This window comes from Anolis sagrei, chromosome 5, assembly GCF_037176765.1.
Source record: "Anolis sagrei isolate rAnoSag1 chromosome 5, rAnoSag1.mat, whole genome shotgun sequence".
In the NCBI taxonomy this organism is placed as follows: Eukaryota; Metazoa; Chordata; class Lepidosauria; order Squamata; family Dactyloidae; genus Anolis; species Anolis sagrei.
In genome coordinates, this window is record NC_090025.1 from 173,212,848 (window position 1) to 173,238,456 (window position 25,609).

At 41.1% G+C, this 25,609-nt stretch overlaps 1 protein-coding gene across 3 annotated transcripts in view; it reads right to left on the reverse strand.

The window, feature by feature from the left end:
• Positions 1 to 1,079: 1,079 nt before the first annotated feature.
• The window catches only part of SLC37A3 (solute carrier family 37 member 3), a 29,546-nt gene continuing 5,016 nt past the window's right edge, over positions 1,080 to 25,609 (reverse strand). For all 3 annotated transcript variants that reach the window (XM_060776845.2, XM_067469247.1, XM_067469246.1), the window contains exons 2-15: positions 24,832 to 25,011; positions 23,680 to 23,794; positions 21,094 to 21,186; positions 20,729 to 20,812; positions 19,424 to 19,569; positions 17,862 to 17,958; positions 15,624 to 15,708; positions 13,348 to 13,568; positions 11,727 to 11,868; positions 10,132 to 10,233; positions 8,498 to 8,545; positions 7,410 to 7,561; positions 6,542 to 6,607; positions 1,080 to 4,741 (exon numbers count right to left, since the gene is read on the reverse strand). In XM_060776845.2, coding sequence (XP_060632828.2) covers positions 4,649 to 4,741; positions 6,542 to 6,607; positions 7,410 to 7,561; positions 8,498 to 8,545; positions 10,132 to 10,233; positions 11,727 to 11,868; positions 13,348 to 13,568; positions 15,624 to 15,708; positions 17,862 to 17,958; positions 19,424 to 19,569; positions 20,729 to 20,812; positions 21,094 to 21,186; positions 23,680 to 23,794; positions 24,832 to 24,926 — 1,539 coding nt within the window. In that variant the 5' untranslated portion in view covers positions 24,927 to 25,011 and the 3' untranslated portion in view covers positions 1,080 to 4,648. The remainder of the gene's footprint in view (positions 4,742 to 6,541; positions 6,608 to 7,409; positions 7,562 to 8,497; positions 8,546 to 10,131; positions 10,234 to 11,726; positions 11,869 to 13,347; positions 13,569 to 15,623; positions 15,709 to 17,861; positions 17,959 to 19,423; positions 19,570 to 20,728; positions 20,813 to 21,093; positions 21,187 to 23,679; positions 23,795 to 24,831; positions 25,012 to 25,609) is intronic.

Sequence of the window (25,609 nt, forward strand, 5' to 3'; positions counted from 1 at the left end):
TATCATTAACCACCACGGAGTCTGACATGAAACCAGTGTTTTAGTAATCATTTCCTTTTCCAGAAATTTGATTTCTGTTTGTCATTATTGTCTAAGACATTATCAACACCACCTGTCACACATACCAGATGCCCACATGTGTAGTGCTTAGAAAACGACCAACCTAAGAATCTCACCAATCAGTATGGACACCGTGAAACCTAGGTGCTGCTGTCTTCATGTTTGTTATGTCTGGATTATGTCCAGCCTAACAGCAATGCAAGAGATTTCCCCACAAAGATCTATTCCACTGGAAAAAATTACTTTGAATTGGCTTGCTAGCATCAGACAGCAAAACATAGAAAAAGTTAATTTTTGAACTATCGCTCTTGGAATCCCCAACCAGGATAGCAGATTGCATATCAAACCCGTTTCTGTAGAGGGCTAGTCACAAAGCCAAGCACCCCATACCCCAAACTGCAATCACCTGGGACTCTGCTCACATGGTTGTTAATGCAAATATGACACTTTTTTCGTGTCAGGAGCAACTTGAGAAACTGCAAGTCGCTTCTGGTGTAAGAGAATTGGACGCTGCTCAGGGGACACCCGGATGTTTGATATTTTACCATCCTGTGGGAGGCTCCTCTCATGTCCCCGAATGGGGACAGAGGGAGCTTAACCCACTGATCATGTAATATCAAGTGCACTTTGATGCCAATTTGAATTACTATAATCCCCCACGACAGGAAATAAATGTATATATAGAGAAATTGATCATTTTTACTGTTGCTATGTGCCTTCAGGTCAATTTGAGTTATGGTGATCTTCTCCTAGGGTTTTCTTGGCAAAATATATTCAGCTTGCCTTTGCCATCTCCTTAGGCTGAGAGAACGTGTCCTGCTCAAAGTCATCCCATGGATTTCCCAGGCCAAGCAGAGATTCAAACTCCATCATTTTTATGGCAATTTCAAAATATTGCTCTTTAAAGTCTTCATCATATGTTGACACCATAATGTCATCTGAACTATATGTGTGGAGGGGGACAGACATAATTCACCAGCATTCCCAACAAGAAAAAAAGAAAGAAAAATCCACAGAACTTTTACAATTTGCAAAAAAATAATTTATTAAGGTCAAACCGATTCAACATTTTCCCAAAATAGACAGAGCAGAAGGACCTAAATGGGGTGGGAGCCGATAGAGCTGAGGGGGTTGTCATTCATCAAATGTAGTTGTTTCATCGAGAACTGTTTGTGGCAGGCTTTGAAAGGAAAATTTTTGCAAGCAGTCAAATACAGTGTTGAGGTGGATGATTTGTAGTAACGCTTGCGGCTAACCTGGCTCAAGGCTGGCAGACATTCCCAGCATTACAGAAATGGACTGAACCCACATTTTTTGCCCTAGAAGTAAAAGTTTTCCAATCCAACCCGGCTGTCAAAACCACTACTCTCACAGTCTTTCCCACCCAATGCCATCTTGATATCTTTGACTACAAAGACTACCAGTAGCATTGTCAGCTGGGATAATATAAGTTGAATTCCTATATATTTCATGGGCCAAAAGGTTGGAGAAGGCTACTTTGAAATGTCTTCCAGGTCAATCAAGAAATCCATAGTATCTCAAACACTGAAACCAAAGCACAAGGACACTGTGCAGCTATCAAGGGACCGAATACTTATCAGACCCATTTGTAATATCCAGTATTTGGGATCTCCTGTATCACTAGTAACAAAAAGAAAGTGATTGTGTGCAAACACCCTCAGACTGAAGAAAGCCTAATTATCTAGGAAAGGGGTAGAATACAACGCATACTGATTTCATGATGAAATCAGACCATTTAAGGATCTTTCAAGAAGTATCTTCAGTGGCAAAAGAAAAGTATGAAGGTGTAGAGCTTAACGGTCAATGTTTAAACTGAGTGGGAAAGGGACAAGGACACAAACGACATAAAGTGGATTACATTCCCAAACAAAATTCATCTCAAAAAGATTTTTTTAAAAAAACACCCAGAAATTAATCCATTATGAACAGAAGAAGAGCAGAGATAAACAGCTCTGCAGGAGGAACGCAACATAATTTCAGTAAGAGACCCTTGAATTACCAAGAACACTTCAGTCGCAGCAGCCAAAACATGATTAAACATTTGCATTCATAAATAAAAATGTTCAAAAAGCTATCACTGTACATTAAGCATTCATAAAGGCAGTTTTGGAAAAGAAAGAAAAAAAAAGACACCTTTCCTTCAATTTCAAATTCACAGCTACAAGAACAAACTGGGCTGAAAATTCATTGCCAAGAAGACACCTTGCAAGTATAGCTTATGGTTTTGGGGAAAGGGTTAAGGAGCTGACAGCCATTCTGAAGACCCCAAGAGATTAGTGTTACATTTCAAGATCCAAAGGATGGAAATCTCTACATCTGGGAAAGTGTCCTCTGTGCGCCTAACTCAAGAAAAGACAAAGAACAGACAGATCTTTCCCTTTATATGTGGATAGTAATGGTATATTTTTGCTTCAATTCATACTAAATGCCACATGGGGGCATAAAGAATAATATGCATCTAAAACTTCTTAAATTAGTGGTTCTCAATCTATGGGTTCCCAGATGTTTTGGCCTTCAACTCCCAGAAATCCTTATAGCTGGTAAACTGGCTGGAATTTATGTGAGTTGTTGCCCAAAATATCTGGGGACCCCCAGATTGAGAACCATTGCAATAAATGAAGACAAGCCTGTCAAGCTGATATCCTACCCTGCAAATCTGAGAATTGACTACAGATTAGAAAAGGGATTTGGGACTGCAATTCAACAGCTCTCAATCAGAGTGACCACTGGCCATGGTAGTAAGAAAATTTGAGAAGAATAACATCAGCAAGTAATTTTTTGTGCCGTGAAACTGATACTTTGACAGACCCTCTGTGTGTGTGTGTGTGTGTGTGTGTGTGTGTGTGTGTGAGAGAGAGAGAGAGAGAGAGAGCGAGCAAGATAGTGAGATGAAGGGAGAATATACACCCCATCCACAATCTCTGAAACTGATCAAGTATTCCAAGTGGACAATGAGAAAAAGTATGCCCACAAAGTCTAAGACACCAGATTTGAAGAAAGAGACCATCCAGTTCAGCCTAATGGATCGCTACTCTTATTTACCGAATGTATATGTCAGGGCTAGTCAGTAAGCAAAAAAAGAACAACCCTGAGATGACTGCCCAAAACAGCAGTCCTACAGTGATGTTTTCCTCTTCCTTAAAATTTTCTTACAATTTGCCCACATCTTAACATCAAATTGAGCACTTTCCCTACTATTATTCCAATAGCACCCGGACATGGACTAGGTTACATGTCAAGCAAAAATAAATGGAAGACGTGGTGAGACTTAGATGACTTCCTGGCAACGAATTTGGAGGTCCCTACCCATCTATAACATCAGGCAGTAAGCTATCACAGAGATGAGGACAGGTAGTTACCTCCTTACTTCCCAATTCACTCCTAAAATCCCTTTAAAACCATGACACAAGTATTTACCTTAATTTTAAGGACTCTGGTAAAAACTTGAATTGCCAGCTTTCCAGCTGAACAATGTTGGCTCTGCGCATTTCTACAAACGTAGGCTTATTTTCTCACACATTAGGCAGTTAAGAAAAGAATAAATCAAGTATGGAATGCAATTGCACTGCTGGACCCCGGAAAGTTAAATTAACATGGGTAACAATATATAGACAGGACAAATATTTAGAAATCAAATAAAAAAGCTCTGCTACAGCCATTCTTTCTAGATGAGCGTATGAAAGCTCTGGCCTGCTTCCAAGGTTTCCTGCTATGTTATGTGTAAATACAGAGCCAGGTAAGTAACCAGGAAAGCAAGCCTTTGGCACCATCCATTTGTAAAAGCCTGTGCTGGACTGACCCAAGGCCAATCTGAAGTGTTTTGGAACCAAACAACACAAAGTCTTTCCTACTTTTTGCTAACAGGAGACACAAAGCAGGCTGTCAGTTTTTTCTATCTGGCAACTGTCAAGTATCCAGACACAGCATAAAGATCTCAGAAGATAACAGTACAAAGAATACAAGAGGGGCAGCTTAAATGAAGTCATCAGCAACAAGTGGTCAAGGTTTTCTTGGGCAATTCTGCTGCAGACAGCAGTTGGACACCTCAATGGCCAACCACACCACTTGCCACCTCAGGATCCACAGACAGCATTTACTTCATAAGAGGCAGTAAGACGACAATCCTGGACATGATCCTTTTCTTTCCATTTTCTTTTGCAGGGGAGAATTTCAAGATATGAGTCTCAGAACTGAAGTTCAAAAAGCTGCAGCCCAGGCTTGAAAGACTTGATGGCCATGACTACATTAACTGGCCCTGAGAACAAGAGGCAATTTTTGTAAAGGAAGGAAGGAAGGAAGGAAGGAAGGAAGGCCCTCTTCCTTCCGCATTCAGAAAGTCTTATGTTGCAGAAGGATGAAGCATCTCTTCAGATGGAATTCAGACACAAGAGATCTTGACAAGAGATCCTTTTCTGGCTTTCTTTAACCCTGCCTCCAACTTTAGTGGATATAAATAAGGACGTAAAGGTGAAGCACCAAAATCCGTCTCCTCTCAGTGATCTTACTTGAGATGTCCCTTCTAATGGTCCAGAGAGGATGGGGAGGAAGAGGTTGGTTGGTTGGTTGGTCAGCCGGTCAGCCTACGCAAGCGCCTCGCCTCCAAGAGCATACTGACTTCCTTCACAAGCAAAGGAGTGATGAACACCACGGTCAGACTGATCTGTGCAAAGAATGGGAAGGAAGGACATTAAGACAGGTATATAAACCCAATTTTCCTAGTTTTCAATAGACCTCGCAACTTCTGAGGATGCCTACCACAGATGCAGGTGAAACATCAGGACAGAATTCTTCTAGAACATGGCCATACAGCCTGAAAAACCTATAACAACCCAGTAAAAAGATTACCCATCCTAAAACATTTCATAGAACAATCTTAGGTCCATCCATTTACCTTCAGTAAGGTATATTTCTTCATTAAGTATGTTTAGGACTGCAGTCTCAACATGATCCCTAGTTGTGGCAAATACTGATAAGCTGACGTTTCTTTGAGGAAGAACTTTTCATTTTGGGCAGGGAGCAGTTCAAAAGGTATCACCTTGCTTTTCACACAAAGCTGGTTCGGTGTGGAACAAGTGGCCAAGTGTGAAAAACACACCAGCCATCCAACCCGAGAGTGGAAGGAATAAACTCCAGTAAGGCAGGCAGCCATTCTTCTCACTTTGGTCACACGATTACAAATGAGAACTGCATAGGGCAAAATATTACATGGAAAAATATGTCCCTCAAAGCTCAAGTCAATCACTCTCGGCTGGGAAAATTTGTGTTTAGGCAGAAAAATCTTAAACATGTGGCTTCCCAAATGCTTAGAATGTGGTTAAAATCAACATCATCTTCTCTGCCCCTTGCCTCTCCCCTCTTGACACCTTCTTTCATCTGGATTATTTCAGCTATATTTCAGGCCACCTGCCTTGAGAAGAGGACTGAAATCTGCCTCTCCCTGCTGGATTTCACATGAAGCACTAAAGGCTTGGGGATAAAAGACAGGAGAAGGAAGCACATTAATTTATTTCCTCCCCGAAAAAGCCAACAGAAGGTTCATTAAAGGAAAAAGAAAAGTGAACACTAGACAGCCAATAGTAGTATAACAAATCTGAAGCTGGAAATCCTTGGCTGGACTCTAATCTGTGCTGCTAAATCACTCCTATATATAGTGGGCTCTCCATATTCACTGAAGTTAAGAAGCAAGGCTCTCACAAAAGTGAAAAAGAGGCAAGAGTAAGAAAGCCTAGTTGTTGTTTTTTACCCAACTTTTCCAGGAATTTCTAGATCCTCCAGCACAACTCTGGCCCACTGGAACTTGGCTACAGATTGCACTGGAAGATTTAGAGATTCTTAGAGAGGTGTTCTCTCTTAAGGTGAAGTTGACCATAGAACTGCACTGGAAGATGTAGATATTCCTAGAGAGAACAATTTAATTAAATCTGCAAAAGACAAAGCTGCCATGTGGCATGCCTACTGTAAATGCACCTGAAACTAAGCTACCAGTGAATCAAAGGGGACTTCCATATGAACCCGCACACTCAGGGTTGAACTTGGGCAACATAAGCCAAACTCTCTCAGCCTCCATCCACAAATTTTGTCTATCCAGCAGTGTTGTTTTCACAAACTGGATGGGAAGGGCTTTGAACACATCAAGTGCTAATGTAAACCTCTGACTTCCTGGTTTGGACCAGTGGATGAAGGAATGGATTGTACTTATCAGTTCAGTTGGCAGAGATAGTAAGAGATTGAGACTTGAAGGGGAGATGAGCTGTGCTTGCCAGTTAGGCCCTTGTCCCCTGGAATTACCTAAACTTAATTTAACATTCAGATTTAGGAACAGATGGGTGATGTACATTTCTATTTTGTTTTTAAACCACATAGTGATACTATGTGGTTCATGTTCTCATGAAGAACTGATTCATTTTGCACAGCCTGAAGTAAAAAAAAGAAAAAAGAAATTAAACGTTGGGGTCCTTACCATGAGGATGAAGAAATAGAAATCCCACATCCATCCCAAATTCTCTTGGATTAAAGAAACCAGGTACTAAGATGAGAAAAAAAGACAGCAAGATCTGGATCATTAAAATGTAATTTTCTATCTTTTGCCTTCACATTTAGCTTGCTTTTCTTGACTGAAACAAAACCTGGATAAGGTTCCTCCTTCTCATGTAGCCACTCCTGGCATCAGAAGCTTACAACGTGCCCCATGGTCCCTGAAGGCTTGGTGGCATTATTCGTTCAGCTAACCATGGCATTCTTACAGTGTGCCTTAATGAGATTTAAAACATGAGAGAAAATCCCTGTTGCAGGCTTTCAATCATCTGTGCATATGTAAATAGGAGCAGGTACAGTTTTTAAGTGTTAACTCCAGCAAAAAACACACAAACATATATTTTTTAAAAAGTTTTGGATAGCATAGGGAAGGGTCAACATGTGTGCCATTTGTTTTGCTGTCTGTGCTCCTGTTTAGAAGATTTCACCTTACTTTCTGTCCCTGTGAAAATTGAAATTTTAAAATTTTGGCTTGTGGAAACAAATATTAATGCTAACGCTTTAGTGAATACACCTTTCCTAATGATAGCTCTTTCAGGAGTGAATTTCCTTTCCTAGATATAAGTTTGTCTCACTTCCTGTTGTCTCACCCCTGTTCTTAACTATTAGTCATTTGTAACTTGGGGACTCCCTGTACTCCTAAAAATAATAATGAATGGAAGTTAAGAGATACCTTTAGTGAAATGCTGTTAATGTTCTTGAAAGAAGAGTTATTGCTGACAAACCTGGGCAACATATTTCAGTCTTTTAACAACAACAATAACAACAACCAGATCCTTCTGGATCCCTCTCACCTGGCCCAGAGCGGCTCCGATACTTCCAGTGCCATCCACAATCCCCGTCACGGTGGCCAGAGCTTCGCTGCTTCCCTTCACCATTTCCTGGCGCCCCAAGTCAGCAGAAATGGCAGAGCTGATCATGTTGGAAGGGCCACCAATGAAACACCCTGAGGATCACCAAAGAAGGCAGAGGGATATGAGGGCGCTGTAAACAAGGGGTACTATTTCTGAGCTGAGCTTATAAAAATAACATTTCCAAACTACATTTCCCATGATGCACCAGAGAATAAGACTAGTGGCCATGCTATCTGGGGCATTTTTGGAAGCTACACTCCAAAACAGTTACTTTTCAAAACTATTTTTTTTTAGACAATGCAAAATGTTAATCTCAATGTCCTATATAAATTCTGATTCACTCAAGTACTAAATTCAGATACAAATTGAACTGAATTGATGTATATTTTTTAAAAAGAGGAGGGGCAATTTATGCCTTGCCAACTTGGTTGAAAAGCACTGCTTTTAAAAAGACAGGAAAGTAGTGTCTGTGATTTATCAATGGCTGCTTCACACATCCAGGAGGCATATTAAAGATGAATAGATTTTGTACATTTTTGTACATTTTGTACATTGTACAAAGCTTTTGTGCGTTTTGTACATTAGCAAGTGCCATAAGTACACTGGCAGGTAAATTCACGTATACAAACAGTGTTTAAGCAGGAAATCTTGTCTCTCATGCAGGAAGAAGAGACCAAAGAAAATATATTATTTCGATTGCCAGAAGATCCTTGCAACACACTAGACCAGTGGTTCTCAACCTGGGGTCCCCAAATGTTTTTGGCCTACAACTCCCAGAAATTCCAACCAGTTTACCAGCTGTTAGGATTTCTGGGAGTTGAAGGCCAAAAACATCTGGGAACCCCAGGTTGAGAACCACTGCACTAGACCCATCAGAGATCTTTATTCTCATACCAGTGAGGCTGAGCTTTCATCATCTGTTATGCCCCACGAAAATGGTACCACAGACCTTATTTTTTATTTCTTATATGCCATTAAAACACACACACACATTCAAGGATGGCTAACGAAAGTCATTAAATGGTTACCTGTAAGTGCCATAAGAAATGCATTGATAGGCTTGCTGTCTGGCGAACCTGTAAAGAAAGAAATAATAAAAAGAAAATACATTGAGTTCATAATTCCTGTCTGCCACAAAGACAGGCAGACAGAAGATGGTCAAAATCCCCAAACACATATGAAGCTCACTTAATTGGATCAGTCACTATTATTTGGCTTAAACGACTTTTTGGTTATTATGGGCATAACAATTATCGTGCATACTCTCCTGGGATCTTTCCAGAAAAGGTGGGATTAATATAGAGAAAATAGAGAGTAATGTAAAATAAAGAAAAATTAAGTGCCATGCTAGGAAAGGGAGAGACTGCAGGGGTGTTTTACTCTGTTTATGCCTCTACTGAATCTCTGGAATAAATTTGAAACCATTTTGATTTACTGTAACTCCTGCAGTTATCCCTTCTACCTGCCACTAACTTGTGTGGTGAATGATGATGAACTCAAGCTGGCAGACCAGCACACACAAGATCCTAAAGGCCAAGAACTGTTGCCACTGGGATGAAAAGGATGTTTCTAGTTTTATTTTCTACTGAGCATGAGCATCTGTGTATATGTAAAGAAAGGGCATCACTTTGTTCAATGTAACGGATTGAACCACACGCATATCCTCTTAGAGAAACATTTTATGCTAACCAATCAATGCTAATCAAGATGGCCCATTGCAACATTCATACCTGCCTCAAACAGACAAGAGTTCTTTCTCCCACCCTGGACATTCCAGAAATATATAAACCATGCTTGCCTCGTTTCCAACAGACCTCAAAACCTCCGAGGATGCCTGTCATAGATGTGGGCAAAACGTCAGGAGAGAATGCCCCGGAGTGTGGTGGTGGCTCCTTCTTTGGAAGCTTTTAAGCAGAGGCTGGATGGCCATCTGTCAGGGGTGATTTGAATGCAATATTCCTGCTTCTTGGCAGGGGGTTGGACTGGATGGCCCATGAGGTCTCTTCCAACTCTTTGATTCTATGATTCTATGATTCTAATGCTTCTGGAACATGGCCATGCAGCCCAGAAAACTTACAACAAACCAGTGATTCCGGCCATGAAAGCCTTTGACAACACATTAAACATTTTATTGTCAAAACAAAGTATGTCATTCCAAGGGCTCATTTCAAAAAACAGCATGAAACACAGCACACTTTGTATGCAAGTCCCCAGAAGGCTTTGGACAGCCACTGGCACAAACAGGATGCCAGAACAGATTATGATGGGCCAACCCTTGCTGGATCTGATCATTCTACCACCTCAGGACTAGCAACGCTCTCCAAACTCAGCTCTCAATCAATTCTGAGCATGACTGTAGCTACCTCCACCACCTCTTCCCCAATAGTTACATGTAGCTACGGCATGATGTGAAAGAGGACATGAAAACACAGAGGTTAAAACAATGATTAATTGTAAATATATTGTCTTAAATGTTTTTAATTGTTTTAATGTATTTTATAATTCTATTTAAATGTTTATTTTAATTGTGCATTGTTTTATGGCATCGAATAGTTGCCTATGTGTAAGCCGCCTTGAGAAAGGTGAGGTAGAAATAATAATAAACAGTAATAACAAGCTTGAGCTCACCCTACTGAACCCTGGAACCAGACAGAATACTCACGGCTGTATCCAAATAGACAAGCAACAGCCAAGATCAGGCTGCAGGCTAACACTGGTGCTCTCTTCTGCAGCATGTCAGAAATTAAGCCTTGGATGGTGCCGCCTGGAGAGGGAAAAGGAAGGCAGGGCCTTTGGGTTAGGAATGATGAGACTTGTTGCTGTTCCTGAAACATCTTAAACTCCACAATGGCAGACTAATGTCTAACAACACTGGATGCCAATTAGTTTTCAAGCAAAGTACAAAGAGTTGGTTTAGACCTTTAAAACCCTACATGGTTAGGGTCTAGGTTACCTATGGAATCACGTTCTCCCATACATTCCCCCACGAACACTTAGATCCTCTGGGGGACACTTCCTCCAACCAGCCAGAACCCGGCTGGCAACCATCACCCAAAGGACCTTTTCATCGGCCACCCCAAGACTATCTGCCAGAAGAGATCGATCAGCTAGATCGACTCTTGGGAATTTAGAAGACAACTGAAGACATATCTCTTTCAGCAGGCCCACCCAGTCAATTATTAACTATGAATTATAATGTATTGTCAAAGGCGTTCATGGCCGGAATCACCAGGTTGTTGTAGGTTTCTTTGAGCTATATGGCCATGTTCTAGAGGCATTCTCTCCTGACGTTTCGCCTGCATCTATGGCAAGCATCCTCAGTTAGTGAGATCACTAAATACCTCACTACCTCTGAGGATGCTTGCCATAGATGCAGGCGAAACGTCAGGAGAGAATGCCTCTAGAACATGGCCACATAGCCCGAAAAAACTTACAACAACCTATGAATTTTAAATTGTTCAGTGTATGCATATTTTACAGAAATATGCTTTAATATATGCATTTTACTGCATGTTTTTATGATATGTTTTAACTATGCTGTGCTCTGCCTTGAGCCATAAGAGAAACGTAAACAAAAAAAATATTGTTATTACTATAACATCCCTACACTAAAGTTCAGATTTTATTATTCAAAACAAGTACAGCTACTCCAAACCTGGTCTGTACAATTTCTTGGCTTTTCTAGTGGCTTCTGATCCATGATGGTGTGTAACTATGACTCTCCAGATGTTTTTGGACTGCAAGTTGTATCAGTCCAATCCAGAAAGCCACAGTTATCCATCACTTCTTACATGAAGTCCCACCCCTGTTCCTCTACTTCCTTCCCACATGTGATCCTTGAAAAATATGCCTTGACTACTACAAAATACACAGCAAACAAGTGAAAAGGCAACACATTCTACATATTCTTGGACTACAACTTTCATGAGCCCTGACTACTGGGGTCTATGCCAGTAGTTCTCAACTTGCGGGTCCCCAGATGCTTTAGCCTTCAACTCCCAGAAATCCTAACAGCTGGTAAACTGACTGGGATTTTTGGGAGTTGTTGACCAAAACACCTGTGGACCACAGGTTGAAAACCATGGTCTATGGAAATTGCAATCCAAAATGACTGCAGGGTATCAGGTTGCCTGCTCCTGGAGAAAATACAAAGTCAGTTCAGTTTAGAATTAGAAACCCTGTTCTGCTACATCAAGTTCTGGTTTTGTCAGGTACAGCAAAACATGGGAAGGAAGACCATTTGCTTTATATTCGTACCTATTATCCCGCCGACGTCATACCAAATGGAGAGCTGATCAGCTTCCGCCTCTTTCCACTTAAATTTGCTGCTGAGGTAGAAAGGCAGCCAGAAGAAGAAAGAGTAGTTCACGAGCTTCAAGCAAGCATATGCTAGGGAATACTGAAACAGATACCCCACCCCAAAAGCAGAAAGTCATTAGAACAGAGGCAACCTGGAAGCTGATCCAGGATAATATAAGAGGCTGGACATCAGTCTTGGATGGAGAGGCTTGGCTTCAGATTCCTGTTCCACTCTGAGGTTGGCTAGGTAACCAACAGAATTCTCAGTCAAACCTACTTCAAGACTGTGAGGAATAAAATGAGAAGTGCTGAACTAAGCCATCCACCCCATTATGCTTGCTGATTTTTTTTTCCGTGTTATTGCAACCGCCAGAATGCGAAAGGCTGGCTAGCTTCAGTAGAACATAGCTGAAAGTCATAAGTAGCTGAGAGTCACAACATATGGGTAACAAAGTTGGTTCTGCAGCCTGCAAGTCCCTTTAAACCAGTGGTTCTCAACCTGTGGTCCATGGATCACCAGTGGTCTGCAAGAACTAAAATATAGTCTGTGGCCTCACCGTTACACTACACCATTGCAACAAGAGCGACTGGTCTCGCAAAACCCTCTTATAGTGCCAAGGCTTATTAAATATGGTTTTCTGTAGGCGAGCAGATGGCGACTATAGAATGGCATATGTTTTGTATCAGAAAATAGAGCTGATGTGATCTATTCAATGCAATTTTCTGAATCAACACCCTAAATAACCAAACCGAATCTAAAGTTGACCAAAAACTGATTCCTAACCCAAATGGTTGCTGGTCAAAGTGGTCCCTGGTCAAAAAAGGTTGGGAACCACTGCTTTAGACTTAACCCATAGCTGAAGGCCAAAACGTTGAGTGAATAGTCTTATATTTCTAAGGTCCCTTTTACACTGCCATGTAAAATCCAGATTATCTGCTTAAAATGGATTATATAGCATATAATCCAGTTCAAAGAAAAAAGTATGGATTATGCTTTGATAATCTGAATTATATGGCACTGTAGAAGGTGCCTGAGATGCCATCTATTGGAAGATGCATACTAATTACAGTACCAGCAAAAAGGGGTTTTTTTAATATAAAAAAGTAACCGCGATTCTAAGATACACCCCATTTTTAGATATATTTATATGGGGGGAGTGTGTCTTAGAAGTGAAAAATACAATAATTAAAAAAACACTGCTCCCGGAAGACTCCAGGAAAATCTAGAGAGAAGCAAAGAGCCTTATTGTATTCTGAGAGCTTGACATTTTTCAACAGAGTAAATTTCTATCACTTCTCATTTTGGGGGACAATGTACAAAAACACATCTTTAAAGGGTCTTTGGCTCATGACAAGAGCCCAGTGGAGAAAATTACCCCCCCCCCCACCCACACACACACAAAATTTACACTGTAGCCATACATCCTTATTTAATAAAACATGGAACTTGGAAGAGTGACATTTTTGTTCTATAACTGCCTGACACCACTTGCCAGTATGAAATATTATGGGAGTTGGCCAAAACTACTCTATTTTCCCACCTTGGGGAAAAAATCATAACAATACATGCAGCACTCACCAACATAACACCAGGTAGGCAACACGCCTGAAAAAATCCAATGGCCTGAGGCTGGAGTTCATTGTTGACATTGCGACTGCTGCTACTCAAATCAGCAGCTTGAATGGAATAATTGGGATCATCATCATCATCCTCATTTTCGTTATCGTTGCCACCGATCAATGGCTCCCTGGCACCTTCTTCACCTTTGTCATCAACCTCTTTATCGACATCAGGAAGGCCTAGGAGAACACAGACAGAGCCACAGATTAAAAACAGGACAAAAACATCCCCCACTCCCAGTACTACCACTTCTGGGCCAATGGTTTTCCTCCCTTCTGATTAGCTCACTTGCTCTCCTCATACCTCAAGTTCTCCTTCTTTGGGTTAGAAATGCTTCTAGAAGGTGCGCTGCTGAGTCGCCAGTTTTTACCCCTGGTCTTCTAGCTCTTTCCAAAGTATCCTGTCTGATCCTGGAGCCGGCTTTGTCTGCTCTGTGTGTCTGGCCATTAGTTGGAAGACACAACAAATTAGTGCATTTCCCTATTTAACTGGGGCTGAACTTTTCCAACTCCAAGATCTAAAGCACCATCTGTATTGCAGGCTGCCACTCAAAGCCAGAGCTTGGAAAAGTTAGTTATTTAAACTATAAGTCCCAGAAACACCCAGCAAGAAGCCATTGACCAGGTAAACTGCTACACTTTTCTAGGCTCTGGACAAAATTAGGATTCTGAGATCAACCAGCAGCCTTTCTAACTGAGGACTTAAAAGGAAGATCCCCCAGAGTAGGCTTACTAACATAAAAGATTAAAGAACTCCATTTATCCAGTTGCCAAGATCTATACAAATCTATGATTCTTTTGCAACTATTTTCAGATCCTTCTACCCCTTTCAGATAGACGTATCTCATGAAGATCTAATTACGTAGTTTGCCACCTGCTAACCTTGAACAGGCCCATCTAAGGTTGCACATCTAAGGTTGTTAATGTTTCCTCCAGAATTTTAACTTCAGTCTTGCATTTGTCAAGCCCCATACATCGCATGACGTGTTCTGCATACAAGTTGAATAGGTTGAGTGAGAGTATACAATCCTGCTGTATGCCATAAACAGGAAATTTGGGGGAAAGTGTTGTCTCGTTAATTTTTCTCCAGCAGGAATCCTTCCACTTGGCTTGAAAGATAGGAAGGGCCTCTCTCTTTCCTGTGCTGGAACCAATTCTCATTCAGCCCTTCCAGAGGTGGCTTCTCTTAAGTCCAAAACATCCAAAGGAGCAAGTCTGAAGGATACAGCTCTTGGCAGTCAGGTGGCTATCTTATGTACTAGAACTAAATGTCAGGTGCTTGCTTGCTTTATTTACTCCAAACACTTTCACTCTGTTCTTCAGTTGGGAAAGAGTTCTCAGTACTGTCTGCAAAGATCAACACTGTATTGAAACCTACCATCCAAAAAAGTCAGGAGAGAAGGGCAATCAGTAAGAAAAACTATGGTTTGGCTACCACCGATTGATAGTTGGTGGCCCCACTTCCCTTCTCAACTTTATGGGAGGCTGTTACACTATTACAGTGTGCAATTAGTGGCAATTACTTCGAAAAGGATTCCAGGCACATTTTGAATGGATGGTTACACCTTGTTGACAGCCTAGTACTAACATGAGTGCCTTTTCCATCAGAAGCCTGCTTCTCAAGATCATTGGCATAGGAAACCTTTTATATTCCAAACTCATTGCTAAAGGCAACAGAAAGAGGACTTTTTAGTGGCGTCATCCAAACTCTGCAGGTTTCTCCACTGTGCAAACACCTTCATATAGTGAGGACTTTTTGTCATTGGTGGATTTTGTGAACTCTAATTGCAAGTTTTGACTACAGTTCTTTTTTACTTCTGTTCCTCTGCATTTCTCTTAAAATGATGCGTTGCTGAGCAGATTTTTTTCCAGATAAAGCTATTCCTTTCACTTTGTTTGTTGTCTCAAACCTGTTCAAAAAGTAGCAAACAAGTGCTTTAAAACAGAAGTGGGCAAATTGTGTCCCTGCACCTCCATCGTTCCTAATGCCTGGTTATGTTGGCAGAAGCTGCAACCCAATAATAACTACAGAAGCCTACATCACCCACCATTATATAGGATAAATAAATGGATACTGTGCCATGCAGATTCCAAAGGACTAGCATGGATGGTTCCGGAAACGGATAAATGGTGTGCCAAGACAAAATTAACTGTTCCGGTAAAGCAATCCTGGGAATTGGGCTTTGGAAGCTGGGAAGTCAACTGAGATAGATGGAATCAGATCTATTCACTCACCTACTTCTTTGGGAGAAATCACAAGACCAAAGAAAACAATAATTCCTCCAGCAAACTGTACGGATGCTGTCACCAAAAAAGCATACTGAAAGAGAGGAAGCAGAAACAGATTTCTGTTATGTAACTCTTAGATTTCCTCATTTCAAATTAAGCAATATGTATTTCCTTTTTAAAGCATTTTGTGTCTTTGCAGGGCTGGTGAAATGTAGTGGTCTCAGTGACAAATGACGATGTGGGGAGGGCAGAGTTCAAATTCCTGTTCAGCCATGGAGAAAAACCACTGGGTACGCCACACTTTCTCACCATAAGAGGAAGGCAATGTTAAACCTATTCTGAATAAATCCTCCCAAGAAAACTCAATGACAGGATCACTCTATATTGACTTGAAGGTGCATAATGACAACTTCTCTTGGGTTTCATCATCACAAATAAAGTAATGTGTGCTTCCTTCTTAAAGTGTTTTGTGTCTCTATAGGTTTAAAGGTATTCCCCTGACATTAAGTCCAGTCATGTCTGACTCGGGGGGGTTGGTGCTCATCTCCATTTCTAAGCTGAAGAGCCAGCATTGTCCATAGACACTTTAAAGGTCATGTGGCTGGCATGACTGCATGGAGCACCATTACCATCCTGCCAGAGCAGTACCTATCGATCTACTCACATTTGCCTGTTTTCAAACTGCTAGGTCGGCAGGAGCTGAGGCTAACAACAGAGGAGCTCACCCCACTCCCCTGATTTGAACCAATGACCTTTCAGTCACCAACTTCAGCAGCTCAGCGGTTTAACCCACTGTGCCACCGGGGGTTCCTTGTATCTCTATAGGTACTTTTATACTGGAAAAATATGACTTGTTAAAAACAGCCCAATGGTTAGTGAACTAAAAAGCGGTCAAAATACTTGAAAGAGGCCATAAACATGCACCATAAACTTCTGTTCATGGAGCCGAATGGCTAAGCATCCCACCCCCAAATTGAGGATTTATTTCCACTTATTTTTTTAGGCTATACCGAGTCAGCTTTTTGATACTGCCTAATTCCCCAGATAAAATATTTTAACAATAAAAATTTACAGAGCTGAGAAAACGAAAACAATGAGGTAATAAAGTAACTGATAAAAACTAGGCATTTAAAAGGGGACTTAAACAGAAATAGAACAGGCTGTTTGAAATAGCTAGGTTTCTAAAACAGACACATAGATCTGGAATATTGTTTCCACAGTCTCAGGGCTGCCTCCAAAAAGGTGATTTGGTCATTAAAAAAACCCCAAGGTAATCAGAGAAGTTCTTATCCTGAGATCCTAATGTCATGAAGAAATGAATGGCCCTAATATCTTAAGCTTAGACCTTTAAAGCCTTGAACAGAGAGCATAATGAAATTGGCTTGGAAACAAATAAGTTATCTGTGGAGCTACCAAAGAACAGATAGTCTCTTCGGCTTACTGGAATACTGCTTAGACTGACTTGCTGTTGAATAATGGTTTCCCCAGTTTTCAAGTACAGCCCTAGACAGATTAATAGATTTAGGAAAGTACAGGTTAAAAATGTCTTTTCCTTTTTATTATTATTATTATTATTTGGAATTTGGGACACCTTTATTTGGATATATATACATAATGAGATATCTTGGGAGATAGGACACATGTCTAAAAATGAAATTAATTAATGTTTCATATACATATTATATACACAACCTGAAAATAATGTTATACAATATTTTAATCATTTATTTATTTCATGCATTTTGACCCTGCCGCCCTTCTCCCCGCTAAGGGGACTTTTGAATATAAATTTTGAAAGCAATGAGACCTCTTTCTCAGCCAGTCATGTGGACAATTTCAGATTTAGGAGTATTTCAAATTTCAGAATTCCACATAAGGAATGCTTAATCTGTGTTACGTCACTGCTAACATAGCTGCTGCTTTAATACTGATTCCAACAGCAAATCTGAAGAAAGGAAATGAAACCCAAAAAGGCTCCTGCTAAAATAAATCAGATACTTTAAAAAGAGTGGCCTGATTCCCTCCATAACCCACTTTACCTGTTTATGTTGAAAAATATTAACATGCTTGCTCTCTAAATTTCACTCTGAGTTAATAAACGTCCAATGGTTTCATGCAGAAATTGAACTGCAGAGTCAGACCTGAGAACCAAGCTCTCAAGCAGCGAAACAGTGATCTGCAATACCAGAAGTCTCGAAGGGGTCCAAACAATGCGGAAGGTAAATTGCTTGCAGTTCCACTCACCTCGTAGCCATATTGTAAAACTGAGGAGGCAAGGAATGCTCCGATGATATTGCCCACCGAGGCACAAGCACTCCAGAGGCCAAACACAAACCCTCTCCTAAATTGAAAGACAATCGATCAAAAGGTGAATGGATTGGGCAAATGTTGAGAAGGGAAGCAATTTCCATTTTCGACTTACAATAGTTGAAACTACAATACACAATGAAATTTACCTGTGCTTCTCGTAAAAAGGAATTATGGTTTACTTTTTAGAGGTCTATTTAGTTCCTCGTGACTACCAAAGAAGTCAGTTCAGAGATACTACAGGGTGAGGCAGCATAACTTCCTTTTCAAAAATGCGCGCCATTCAGTCGGTTGAAGACGTAGCGGAGCGCTAGTGGTCTCGTTCGATAGGCGGGAGTATAAAGTTTTGTCCTGACACAGTTCAGTCACCATCATGCATTGGAACAGTGAGGAGCATGCTTTTGCCGTTGAGGCCTACTTTTCGAGTGGATTTGGAGTGGCCAGCCCACTCTCCAGATTTGGCCCCTTGTGATTTTTTTCTATGGTTTTCTTTGAAATCCCGTGTTTATGTGAACTGTCCAAGGACTCTACAAGATTTGAAGACCAACATCCAGGAAGAAATTGCCAACATAATGCCTGCTATGCTGGCAAGAGTCATGACAGAAGGCGGTTTACTCAGTGTATGGAGAATGGGGGACGTCACCTGCCTAATTTGATCTTCAAAACTACGTAAAAGAAAACTTTAGGTATGTGCCTACATTATAAAAATAAAAAAATCTGATTCATACAATGGGTATTATTAAGTTTTGAAAAAAGGAAGTTATGCTGCCTCACCCTGTATGTGGCCACATACAATCAGGCATGGGCAAATTTCATCCCTCCAGATGTTTGGACTCCCAAAAATCACAACCATCTTACCGGCTGCTAGGAATTGTGGGAGTCGAAGTTCAAAACATCTGGAGGGCTAGAGTCTGCCCATGTCTGACCTAGCTGTTAGTTCCAGCTTTTGTACTAGAAAACACTAATTTTAATTATCCATTCGCCAATCATTCTAGATAAATTACAAATATGTGTAATTTACCTGATAAATTACAAATATGTGTAATTTAGAAAGAAAGAAAACCACTATTAGAAAGAAAGAAAACCACTATTAAAATTATAACACAACAAACGAAGTATGTAAACATAAAAATCACTTTCACACATAAAGGAAGCCAGAAGAATAAAATCCACAGAGCAAAAGAAATGTAAACAGCTGAGAAAATAATAAGGCAATCACCTAGTCCAGGTTCTTTAGAGAAGACAATCCTTAGCCAATAATAATAATAATCTTTATTTATATCTCGCTTCCTCTCCCCAAAGGGACTTGAGTGCCTAGGAGGAGGAGGAATCCTTCACCAATGGTCTTCTCATGTGCTAATCCACATTCCTCCGCCAAGGAAAAAAATAACAAAATGTGGATATTCAAGATATACATGCCTAGCAATGAGGGCTGCATTGTAAAGCACGCATAATGAAGAGAGATAAGGCAGCAATAGATAAAGGAGGAACTGACATACCCAGCTTTTCCAAACCAGTTTCCCATGACAGCTACGACACAAGGCCAACCAGTGGACTGTAGCAAGCCATTCACAATCCACAGGCTGCAATAGAACCACTTGTTGTAAAAGTGCAGCCATTCCGTGACCGTGCCAAACACAAACACCTGGAAAGAAAGAAACAAGACAATATAATGGCAAGGGGAAAGCATGTGAGCCTGTAATGTTCAATGGCCCTCTCTACTATTCACTTGCGGCCTACAATAAAAAAAATATAAAACTTTTGTTCAAACTTCTCAGCTTGGTTGCCTGAAAATAATTCCCATTTGCCACAGGAAACCGAGTAAGGAGACATTTAAAAATCTGGGCTAAAGAACTAAATTATGAGCACGACTAATTGCTAAAGCTGGTGGGAGAAACTTCACAGTTTAAAAAGGATGAAGCATAAAAGGAAGGAGGAATGCCTAGAATAAGAGGTGTCACACATAAGGCACTACTTCCTAGCACCTCAGCATTTCTAATATCAATTTGAGTAGTCTTCAAAGGTACAATCACTACCTAATTACTGGGTAAATAATTCTCACAACAAACTTTTTAGGTCTAATGGTGAACAAGTGGCTTAACTCATCCAGTCTTTAAATGAATGACCGACTAAGAGCTGCATTATACAGAAGTCTGCAAGCAGCAGCATTAGAGACTACAGCTTAATTTAGAAAAGTTATAAAGACTAGTGTAATAAGCAGAGCTGAAAGCCTACAATGGATTTGCAAGCTAGTTTCAGCAAGAGATATTTGAATTCCTTCTGTGTGGTTACTTTTAACCCAGTGGCGCAATGGGTTAAAACCTTGTGCTGGCAGGACTGCTGACTTAAAGGGCGGCGGTTCGAATTCTGGGACCAGAGTGAGCTCCCGTCTGTCAGCTCCAGCTTTCCATGCAGGGGCATGAAATAAGCCTTCTACAGAATGGTAAACATCTGGGCATCCCCTGGGCAATGTCCTTGCAGATGGCCAATTCTCTCACACCAGAAGCGACTTGCAAGTCAAGTCACTCCTGACAAACACACAAAACCCCACCCTAAATCCCACATTACCTGAATACATTTTATGGAGTTAATGACATTTTTTGATCCCAGAATCTCATTTATATATGGCAGAACTTTTTGGTATGGTCTCTACCTTTTATTATGTGGCAAATCTAAGATTTCCCCCCTTTCAAATTAGAATTCCTGTCCCCCATTCTCAATGAATCTGGGCATAATGCCGAGGAGAATGCTGCATAAACACCATCACTTCCTAATTTGGATAGAAACAAGATTTCTCAGCTTACCACAAGCGCAGAGGAGCACATGCCAAATGACAGGACCCAGCGCATATTCAGACGATCCCCAACAATACCACTGACAAAAAGACCCTACAAGAAGAGAATTTTGTTTTAATCAATAAGAATGATAGAATAACGTTCAGTCTATAAATGCCCCAGAATGGCCTGTAAGGCTGTAAGATGTTTTGTTCTTTTTATTTTGTACAAGGCATTCAGAACCATCAGAAATCTTTATATTGTTCTGAAAAAAGACAAGTTTGACCCTCAGCACAGCCTCTGCATCTCCTCAGCCATGAAGCTCTCTAAAACTGGGCCATTCACAAACTCTTAGGCAAATGGGAAACACACACAGAAGAAAACTATCTACGCACCACAGCATAAGAGAAGAGGAAGATGGTGTCCAGCGTCCCAAGAAAAAGAGTGGCTTCTTTTTCATCTGGAAATAAGTGACTGCTGTTCCAAAGCTGTAAAGAAAGAATCACTATTGTTACAAGTTGTGGCATGGGAAAGTGCTGTTCTGTCTCACCAAAAAAAAGATGAGGATAACTAACATACCACTTTTCTTGCCATCTATATTTGTAACCACCTTTTCAGGTGAAAAATCAGGGGATATTCAGCTGGCATGATGTACTTTGTGTATTTCTGGCTGGCCCAATAAAAGTATTGCAATTTCATGGATTGTGGATGTGACCAAGTATCAGTGTTGTAACACCAATTTCTGTCACAAGAGGTCAGTCCATTTTGCAGGATTAAGGGTAGCAGGCCTAAATACAGTGGTTCTCAAGATGTTTTGATAAAGCAGTGGTTCTCAAGATGTTTTGGCCTTCAAGTCCCAGATGTTTTGGCCTTCAAGTCCAAGAAATCCCAACAGCTGGTAAACTGGCTGGAATTTCTGGGAGTTGTAGGCCAAAACACCTGGGGACCCACAGGTTGAAAAACAATGCCCTAAAGGCACCAGATCCCACCAAACCTTGGAAACAAAACAGGATCAGCCCTGGTTAGTACTTGGATGTGAAACTGCTGTAGCCTATATTTCAGAGGACTGAACTGGCAAAACCATCTCTGAATTTAATAAACCTTATGAAATTCATAGGGTTGTCAAAAGTCGACAGATAACTTGAAGGCATAGACATATACACTGATGTTGCTAGTCTGCCATGTGTCCACTGTCCCTCATCACTGGTGATATTGCCCAGGTTCAACTCACCGTTCGGACATGGAAACCTACTAGATGACCTTGGGCAAGTCACACACTCTCAGTCTCAGGGGAAGGCAAAAGTAACACCAACTGCAGCTTTTGCTGAGTCATTGTATCTATTTAACCCTTTCAGTGCTTGACTCACATTTTTGTAATTAAAAATACCTAGTTAATTTTTAAAATTTCTAACAACCTTGACAGTATAAGAGTGTGCTGCTATACATCTTCAAGATGCAAAACAAGTTCAACTTAGTTCAGTGGTTCTCAACCTGTGGATCCCCAAGTGTTTTGGCCTACAACTCCCAGAAATCCCAGCCAGTTGACTAGCTGTTAGGATTTCTGGGAGCTGAAAGCCAAAACATCTGGGGACCCACAGGTTGAGAACCACTGGCTTAACCTTTCTTCACCTACAGATCATCAGCTGGGGTCAACATGTAATGGCAAATGGTTGCTTCAAAGACAGAAATAGATATAACTTGGTCACACTGGAAGGAGTTAATTTTAATGACAAAAATCAGAGCATGGAAAAAAGTGTGGCCTTCCAGATGATGTTTGATTGCATTTCCTAGAATCTCTCGCTGTTGGCTATACTGGCTGGACATCATGGGAGTTGCAGTCCAAAAACTTCTGGAGGGACACACTTTGCATAACTCAGGATAAAGAAAAGTATGTCCTTTTAAAGAGATCCTCACTTACCTGGCAAATCCCACATATTATTACTTAAGGGTTAAAATGCCAATCATATCTATGGGACCAACTTTCTCATGACTGGAAACAAAGGAATATATCCTTAAAAGCTGTGGCTGAGGAAGGACCTCAGCCTGATGCCTCCATAGTTTCTGTCAAGGGAAATTCTATTTCCTTGAGACCAGAGCAATTGTAGAAAGCACAGTGGACATCACATGATTTCCTTTCCCCTAGTTTTCAGAGGCTTAACTGTACCGAACACATCCAACACCCCCCCCCCACACACACACACACACAGAGCGCAAATATTTAACTGAACCAAGATTACCTCTGCACACCTGCCTGGGGAAGAAAATGTTATGTATTCCCCCCAATTCAGAAGCAAGTTTTATGACCAGGGTTATATTCCCACCCTCCCCTCGGCCACCTTGTTGTTTTAGCTCATTGCTTCTTTATCCATGTCACACAGACTATGTTGCACTGAAAGCAGCCACGTGGAAAGTACCACAAACAGGCAGCAGATCATGCTCCTGTAAGTGCGTCAATGTCAGGGTAACTTTTGTACTTAAGTGCTGGACAAATTCCAAAGAAAACACAAAAGCCTGGCTCTGCTTGTAGCACTTTTGCAGAATGGAGAAAGAAGCTCCACTTCCAGATGAAAAGGCCCCTTGAAGAGGCAAGATTTGGGCTTTATCAAAGTGCAGAAAATCCTATTAACCTCATGGACCACCTGAACATTAGGTAGAACTTCCTGACTATAAGAGCTGTTCAGCAATGGAACTCTCTGCCTCAGAGTGTGGTGGAAGCTCCTTCCATGGAGTTTTTTAAACAGAGGCTGGATGGCCATCTGTCAGGGATACTTTGTGCTTTTCCTGCATGGCAGGGGGTTGGACTGGATAGCCCATGTGGTCTCTTCCAACTCTATGATCATATGAACTCCCAAAATCCTACAACCAGCCATGGTCACATGCTGGGTGGGGCTTTCCGAAAATTATAGCACAAAAAAGAAACTTGACTAAACTTTGGAAAACAAGCAAGAGTTTGACAAGACCAACAAACGGAATACTCTCACCTCATAGGGTTCAAGATTGAGGGCAGAATCATTAAGGCAGGAAGGGGTCCACTGGCTGGAGATGCTGACTTTGACATTGCTGAAGGTCTTCCGAGAGGCATGGAGCAGAGAGTAGCTGGGGATTTAATGGGTTAGGAAGAGAAAAGAGGAAGATCATACTCAGAGTATGATCTCAATTCACAAAAACCTTTGCAGAGAGGTGCAATGCTCTTGATTTCCCCAGCAGCATTTTTGCTTCAAACTGGAGAAGCATGTAAATGGGAAATGCACGGTCAACCAGATGTTATAATGCAACACTATCACCATTAAGTTTACTGGTCTGAATGATAAGAGCTGCCGTCTGAACACATCTGAAGGGCTTAACATTAGGGTACAGTCTGACACCACTTTAACTACCATAGCATAATGCTATGGAATCATGGGAGCTGTAGTTTTACAAGGCCTTTAGCCTACTCTGTGACAGATTGCTAACGCCTCACCAAACTGCAAATCTCAGGATTCCATAGCACTGAACCATGGCAATTAAAGCGTGTTTGGAATGCATTAATTCTACAGTGTAGATACACCATTGTCAGATCAGTGGCCAACCACATCCTGCATGCACTTTCTTGAATGGGACTTGCTTGAATCTGGGAAGCTAATGCCTTCGTGAATTCCCAGCAGAAAAAATACCTGGTAAATGTAGTTGGAATCACCAAGACAATAACAAATGGCAGAATAGGAGATGAAGAACATTTGAACCTCCAAATCCTTTGGACTATTATTCTCACAAGTGGGGTGTGTGTGGTTTCTGGGTTGTATGGTCCTCTGAAGATGCCAGTCACAGATGCAGGCGAAATGCCAGGAGAAAATGCTGTTAGAACATGGCCATACAGTCGGAAACAACACAATATCCCAGTGATTCTGGCCATGAGTCTTCAACACTCCAATGACTCTTTGCCATCTGCCATGATGTTTGGAGCTTTGTGACCTCTTGAAGTTTTGGACTTAAGTTCCCCAGTTCCATTGCAGAGAACTCTGACCGGAACCAGAACGTCTAACACTCATCAAAAGCAGGAGTCTCCATACACACACAATTTCTGTACAGCTCTCTGCATAATTTTTTTTCAACAACCAAATGGCTCTCACACATATGCAACAGCAGCAACCTACCTAAAGAAGGTGAGCAGGAACACAGCAATATGATGATGTGTGAACTGTGACATACAGTTCTTATTTGTCGGCTGCCGCCTCAAAGCTCCAGGCATTGTACCTTCTGTTCCCCCCTTCTGTCCCACCCCCAACCCCTTTGCCCTTTAAGGCAGAAAGGTAGGTTAGGTCATTCTCTTCTCTCTGTGGGGGGAAAAAAAGAGAAATAAAGTTTAGGAAAGCAGGCACCACGTGTATCCAAATTGTACAACTGCAGCAATCTGATGTTTTACCTCCTTGACTTCATCCAATAGTTTTGTAGGTTGTTGAGGTATTCATAAATTACTACTGTGTTCCCACTAGAGCTTTTGACAGAGGGGATTTGTATGATGAAATACACAGAAATCTCTACTGCATTCTCTTGAAACACAGCATTAGAGTTTTCAGCAGAAATGTTATGTAGTTTGGTGAAATACATAGACACCTCTGCTGTGTTTTCCTGAAATACAGAACTAGAACCTTTTGGCTGAGGACTCCAGGGAGCTGTAGTTTGACGAGGCATCAGCACTACTTTGCAGACAATGCAAAACGACAGCTCCCAGGATTCCACACTATTGAGCCATTGAGTTAAAGTGGTGTCAAACTGCATTAATTCTATAGTATAGATGCACCCCAAGTCCAAACTACAAACCACAGACCAGCCATGGCAGCTAAAATGGTATCAGAGTGCTATGACTGTACAGTATAAATACATTGAAGATTTTAAGACTGTGGGTGTGATTATGCACACATTCAGGTTCCC